Raw genomic sequence first — 6,823 nt, forward strand, 5'->3', positions numbered from 1 at the left:
TTTACAGATGGTTTTATACATTTCCAGGGTGGCATCATTGATATTGCTACTTGCAACTGATTAAGACCTGCATTTTGAGCCTTAGCATTCCCCACCCATCCAAAACTGTAAAAATTGCTTTTATTATGCTCTGCGCATTCTTGCAAGCCAGTTTTTGTGGGGTGCACCATACTATGTCTTTGTAAACTAGTCCAATACGCCAACATGATCTTGACCCTCCTTATACGTAGCAGCATCTCTCCTGCTTCCACCTGTAATGCAGTTACTGGCGAGTGAAGCATCTGGAGACGCGGCAGGCGGATAGTTCTTTTGAATCGAATCTTTTCACTGAATCGATTCACAAAACCGTTCAGAACTATTCCTTCACGAACTGGACTGAAACGGCCCGAGCTGTTCTCACGGACCCACTGAACTGAGAATCGTGTCTCTCGATCATCACATCCGTTTCGTAATGTGCCGAGGACTGATGAGTGAGCTGCTAATAAAACCATTCGATTTCCTGTTCAGTGAGTCAGTAAATATCGCGAGTGAACCGAAGATTTGACTAACATGGTGGAAGTTACTTTAATAGCCAAATAACAGAAATGTTACAAATAAATCCTACTGCAAATGTATGAATTTGACAAATTAACTCCCATTTTAATACATTCTAATCAAAAAACGTAATAAACAGTGTTTCTACACGCCAGGAACCACGTGATAATGTAAAGAACCAGTGAATCTGTTCATGTGACTGTTCTTTGAAAAGAGTTGTTCAAAAGAACCGATTTGGGGAAATGATACTAGCCGTGGAGAGAAAAATTTACCACAGCACATAGCTGTCCCTGTGTATTGCCGGAACAAAAAATACATTCCCAAGCTAATATAAACTTTAATTAAACACGTGCTTTGCAGAGGTATCATTTAACGTATTTGACCTCAAGCTTTTTTCACGAGAAGCGATTGTTTGTGTTTTAAAATTACTTCAATATAAATTCGCGACAGGCTTAGATTCGAACGCATGAACCGTGAAGGAGGAGTGATACATCTGCCACATTGCAAGCGGGGGACATTAACCGAGACAGCTGTCTATAGGTAAGTACTATTTAGAAAGAAATAAGTTTAGATATGTGTAGTTATGAACAACCGACTGCCCGTGTTTGTTCGCCTGAACATTATAGCCTTAAATAATAGGTAGATCTAGGATATTCTGCAAATCTTCTTTCAGGAAACAAAACTTTATGCTTTTGTTTTTAGTATTTTCTGAGCAAATAGATAGGTTTGAAATTGTATGATAAAGTTGTTTGCACAGAGCTCCGGACCTGAAATGTAGCTTCATAAAGTGCACAGTGAACAACATTTATACCTAACCTCTGGTCAATATAATTTCTTTTCAAATTAATTATTTATTTTTATTATATAAGTGATTATAGAGGGCTAAACGTTGATATAATATGGATAATATTGTAATATGCTTTAAAGCCACTAACCTAATTACTGTAAGCAATAAGAATATTGTTTTATTTCTTATATAGAGTATTTAACTTGGATAGTGAAGCAGATTAGGAAGATATGGCGTAAAACAATAAATGGGTAAATGGTGGTGGTTGAGGAGATTCCCCCCTTTCATGTAAAGCGCTATTTAAATGTAACAAATTATTATTATTATATATAAATTTGTGTGTGAGTTTACGTAGCATAATATTCTCATACACACTTTGATTATTCACTTAAATACTAAGTTTTATTATTGTACATGAATATAAAATATGGGTTTAATGAGTATTATTTTCCCAACAGTTATCCCAACAACTCTTTTATATTTAGTTTGTATAACCAGTGTTATGAAAAAATTGTCTTCTAGGCATATATCTCTCCACACACTGGAATAACATAATAGCTCATACCTGCTGTTAGCAAAGTGACTCTCATTCTCATTGTCCCATTTTCATCCTGTTGAAATTCCAGCCCTCATCATGATTCACAGCTTGTTTCTGATAAACAATGCTGGCGATTTATTCCTGGAGAAACACTGGAAGAGTGTCATAAGCCGCTCCATCTGCGATTATTTTTTCGAAGCACGGGAGAAGGCAGTGGAACCTGACAATGTGCCTCCTGTCATCCGCACCCCTCATCACTATCTCATAAACATCTACCGTGAGAAGATCTTCTTTGTTTCTGTCATCCAAACAGAAGTGCCTCCACTCTTTGTAATAGAATTTCTGCATCGAGTCGCAGAGACATTTCAGGTATCAATAACCCACTGACGGTGTGGCGTAGAAAATATATCCTAACATACGCTGCGGTCAAAAGTTTGGGTTCAGTAAGATTTAAAAAATAATTAATGCTTTTATTCAGCAAACTTGGTGTGCGTTTTATTGGAGATGTTTTGTATAGAATGTGTGTTGAATAATATGGTGCTTTATAATCATTAATGCAGGACTATTTTGGAGAATGTTCTGAGACCACTATCAAGGATAATGTGGTTATAGTCTATGAGCTCTTGGAGGAAATGTTGGATAACGGCTTCCCCCTCGCTACAGAATCCAACATCTTGAAAGAACTCATCAGACCTCCCACAATCCTGCGATCGATGGTCAACACCATCACAGGTAAGACACCACATGCCTGAGTGTTTTGTTTATGGCCATGTGATGTTGAGAATCTAAATGATTCATAATCTTCAGGCAGTAGTAATGTTGGCGAAACCCTCCCTACTGGTCAGCTCTCCAATATTCCATGGAGAAGAGCAGGTGTGAAATATACCAATAATGAGGCTTACTTTGATGTGGTGGAAGAAATCGATGCCATCCTGGATAAGTCTGGTAAGAATATTTTGGTGCTAGTTTTCAGTTTGATTTCACAGTTAGATTGTTCACGTCAATGCTTAATACTGGAGGTATGTACTTCCTTTCAAGGTTAATGTTGGTGTACTCTTCTGTTTCAGGAACTACAGTTTTTGCAGAAATCCAGGGAGTTATTGATGCTTGTGTCAAGCTTTCTGGAATGCCAGACCTTACCCTCTCATTTATGGTGTGTTATATTAAAAAAGTTGTGATGAAACCAAATTAGCGACAGGTCTTTTCTTTCATATTATGATGTATTTTTGGGAAAATGTAGGGTGGAGGATTGGATCTGTCCATTGGTTGTTAATTAGATTTTGAGATGTGGCCATTGCACTCAAAAATGAAAGCAGATGAATGCAAGCTTGTAGGAGCTGAGTTTAAGTGGACTGCCGTTTTCACCAAAAGGTCCAGTTATGACATTTTCTTTAAATATTATGAGGTCAATATAAATAAATGAAACGCACACAGTCAGATCAATTGTTCACAATAACTATAACATGCATTTAAAAAATGCACCGGAGGATTGAGTATCTTGAGGACAGAAAGATGAAGCATTATACACATTATACTCTTTATCTAAAACTATTGTAATCAACATTTCTCTAATTTTACAATTATTATGCATGCAGCTTTTATGATCTCATTTTAATCAAGGGACTATATGGCACGTGTACTTTTCCGCATATTTATGCAAGGAACACACTTTTTTTTTTAAACAAAACTGTATGTTCCCCATCCACAGAACCCCAGGCTCCTGGACGACGTGAGCTTTCATCCGTGCGTCCGTTATAAGAGATGGGAAAGTGAGAGAGTTATCTCCTTCATTCCCCCCGATGGAAACTTTCAGCTCATGTCGTATCACATCAGTGCGCAAAAGTAAGCGTTGATCTGAAGTAAATGGTTTAGCAATAAACTTAAAACATGTATTAAAGATTTTTAGATATTGCCCATTAAAAGTTTTTTACCTGTTTTTGCAGCCTCGTAGCAATCCCGATATATGTGAAGCAGAACATCAGTTTCTTTGAGACTGGATCTTCAGGAAGACTGGACATCACTGTGGGTCCCAAGCAGACCATGGGAAAGACTGTGGAGTGTTTGGTAGTGACCGTACACATGCCCAAAGTGGTTCTCAGTGCCAACCTCAGTGCGACTCAGGGAACCTACAACTATGACCCTGTCACAAAGGTCAGATGCAACTCTGTTTTCCATTTTCATTGACTTATTGTAGTTGTGTTATTCTAGTAATGTCACAGCTTTTGATCATTTGAAACATTATTTTTCCCTTCGATGTTGGCTAATAGTTCTGACTGTTGTCTTGTAGATTTTGTTGTGGGATATAGGGAAACTTAACCCCCAGAAGCTTCCCAATCTGAAAGGAAGTTTAAGTCTGCAGTCTGGAGCTCCTAAACCAGAGGAGAACCCAAGTCTGAACATTGACCTGAAAATCCAGCAGTTTGCCATCTCAGGTAGGCTAGGGTCCTTTATCAGCTTTGGTCGTTATTCATCGCCAGCAGGACCTTGTGATAAACCGTTGTTATAAACACACTTTTAAAAAGCATAATAAGCTGCTATAACCCTACTTAATTTATTATTTGTTCACTTTTTTTTTTTCTACATTTATTTTCATCTCCTTCCACATGTTCGCATATGTGATCGCTGAAATACACTACCATCAAATGCTTAGGGTTAATACATTTTTAAAAAAAAGACTTCTTACTTTTATTCAGCAAGGATGCATTAAATTGATAAATGAGTAAAGATATTCAGAATGACACAAAAGATTTATATATTTTTTTTTTTTTAAAGAAAAAAAGGCTTTTGAACTTTCTATTAAGCGTTAAAGCTTCACAAGTTTATGTAAAATGATCATATGATCCACTGAGCATTGAGAATGACATTGAAAGAAATCTGATCTTTTGTAGAGAGGGAGTTCACATGGTCGATGTCACAAGCTTGCTTATTTGAATAATGACTTAGAAATAGTGTACAAAATCCTAAAAACAAAAATCCCATTTTCAGACACTGTATGTTATGTAAAGCACCTTAAAATGCTGTTTTGTGTTCAAATGTGTTATATAAATACAGTTCTGCTTATTTCACTCTCTCGTCTGCTTCACAGGATTGAAAGTCAATCGTCTAGACATGTACGGAGAAAAATATAAACCATTCAAGGGTGTGAAATATGTGACCAAAGCTGGGAAGTTCCAGGTCAGAACATGAGGCCAGCTGCAGAGTATGACAATGATATGCCAAAAGTTTATTAGAGGTGCCATTTTCTAAGTGACAAATCATACAGGATTGCAACCTGGTGCACAGTCTCCCTTTATTTTTTAAAACATCGCAGTTACATTTGTTACTGTAATTTTGATCTTTCTTGTTTTGTGGGAAGTAACTGGCAATTTGCAAGAAGTTAAAGTCTTTCCATTGGAGAGTATTGGGAGAGCATTTTGTTTAGGAATGTTTCACTTTATATCATCAACATTCCACTAATGTATTAACACTGTATTATGTTAGATTTAAGGTACGGTAAATCTCTGCCAGAAACACATTACATTAATCACAATACTGCTCTACAGTCTTTGATATTGGCACAACACAATACCTGAGTTTCTGCACATATTCATAGGCCTTAACTTTTTCATTTAAATTTATTTGCCAGTTCAGTGGCCTTTGAATTAAAATATATATATATATTTTGAGGAGGCCTCACACACTCAAATGGCCTTTATTTAAAGGAACAGTCATGCTTACAGCAGGGCATATTTACAATGATGCAATCTACCATACAAGCACATCAATGCTCAGAGGTGAATGAAAGCTGTATCTGCTTAAAAGACAATTTACACTTAAAGTAGTTTGCCACATACAAGCACTATGGAGCCATTATGAGCACAAGTGATAATCTGTTCGGTTCCGCTCACCTGCAGTGATACGCTAGATATGCAGGTCTGACACCTTAATGAAGTTTTGACGATTTGCACACAAGGACACACAATTGCATTATTTTGTAAAATGTCAAGGGAACTGCATTTTAAAATATGTATTTAAACCAAAAGCCTTCAGATTTATAAAGTTTGTAAACAAAATGAGGTCTTTGTGTGTTTCCACTTCTGAATCATAACTGTTTATTATAGCTTCACTTGAATATGTTTGAAAGTATTAGCAATGAATGTCTTGGAAGTTACAATCAAATGGGTCCTTTAATCTCTGTATAATTATTGAAGTGCAGTACCTTTAACAAATTAGAAAGTAACTTGTCCCTTTATTGACATATTTTGCGAATGAAGTTTCCAAACAAAACACCTTAACAATTTTTTTTATTAATCTGAGGCACATAAGATTTCTATGTGACACTGAAAAAAGTCAACATTAGTGTCATATTTACATTCACAAAGCAGTCATTTCACCCTTTCAAAATGTCATAAGAACCCACAACATGCTATTACACATACAAATACAGCCCTGTAAACTTTCACCTAATTATTGAAGTGCAGTACCTTTAACAAATTAGAAAGTAACTTGTCCCTTTATTGACATATTTTGCGAATGAAGTTTCCAAACAAAACACCTTAACATAATTTTTTTTATTAATCTGAGGCACATAAGATTTCTATGTGACACTGAAAAAAGTCAACATTAGTGTCATATTTACATTCACAAAGCAGTCATTTCACCCTTTCAAAATGTCATAAGAACCCACAACATGCTATTACACATACAAATACAGCCCTGTAAACTTTCACAACGAGGCACTATATTGGGGGCTGAAAAGGTACTCTTTCAAATGTATATGTTGTAGATAAGAGTTTTTAAGTGATGCAAGGCAGTGAAGCATCATGATAGTGTTCGTGTTGCTGTACAGATTCAGAGAGCATCTTCAGCTAATAATGATTGACTATGATTGCACAATTTCCACACATTTGATTCTATACTGTAAATTTACTGTCCTTAAAACGGCAGTTCACGCAAAAAATTCAAAATCTGTAATTTACTCATTA

The 6,823-nt window shown here is 36.2% G+C and overlaps 1 protein-coding gene across 1 annotated transcript; it reads left to right on the top strand.

The window, feature by feature from the left end:
* Positions 1-781: 781 nt before the first annotated feature.
* On the top strand, positions 782-5,912 carry LOC107559324 (AP-3 complex subunit mu-1). Its single transcript, XM_016243095.1, has 9 exons — positions 782-1,074; positions 1,948-2,228; positions 2,420-2,591; positions 2,667-2,804; positions 2,927-3,012; positions 3,568-3,701; positions 3,803-4,010; positions 4,147-4,291; positions 4,945-5,912. The coding sequence occupies exons 2-9, from the start codon at positions 1,956-1,958 to the stop codon at positions 5,043-5,045; spliced, it is 1,257 nt and encodes a 418-aa protein (XP_016098581.1). The 5' UTR covers positions 782-1,074; positions 1,948-1,955; the 3' UTR covers positions 5,046-5,912.
* Positions 5,913-6,823: the final 911 nt, after the last annotated feature.

This window comes from Sinocyclocheilus grahami, unplaced genomic scaffold (assembly GCF_001515645.1).
Source record: "Sinocyclocheilus grahami isolate Dianchi unplaced genomic scaffold, SAMN03320097.WGS_v1.1 scaffold681.1, whole genome shotgun sequence".
Taxonomy (NCBI): domain Eukaryota; kingdom Metazoa; phylum Chordata; class Actinopteri; order Cypriniformes; family Cyprinidae; genus Sinocyclocheilus; species Sinocyclocheilus grahami.

Coding starts and splice junctions, on each gene's coding strand:
- LOC107559324 (XM_016243095.1), top strand. CDS start 1,956: ATGATTCACAGCTTGTTTCTGATAAACAATGCTGGCGATTTATTCCTG. Junction 2,805..2,926: donor TGCCATCCTGGATAAGTCTG/GTAAGAATATTT, acceptor CTTCTGTTTCAG/GAACTACAGTTTTTGCAGAA. Junction 3,702..3,802: donor TATCACATCAGTGCGCAAAA/GTAAGCGTTGAT, acceptor CTGTTTTTGCAG/CCTCGTAGCAATCCCGATAT.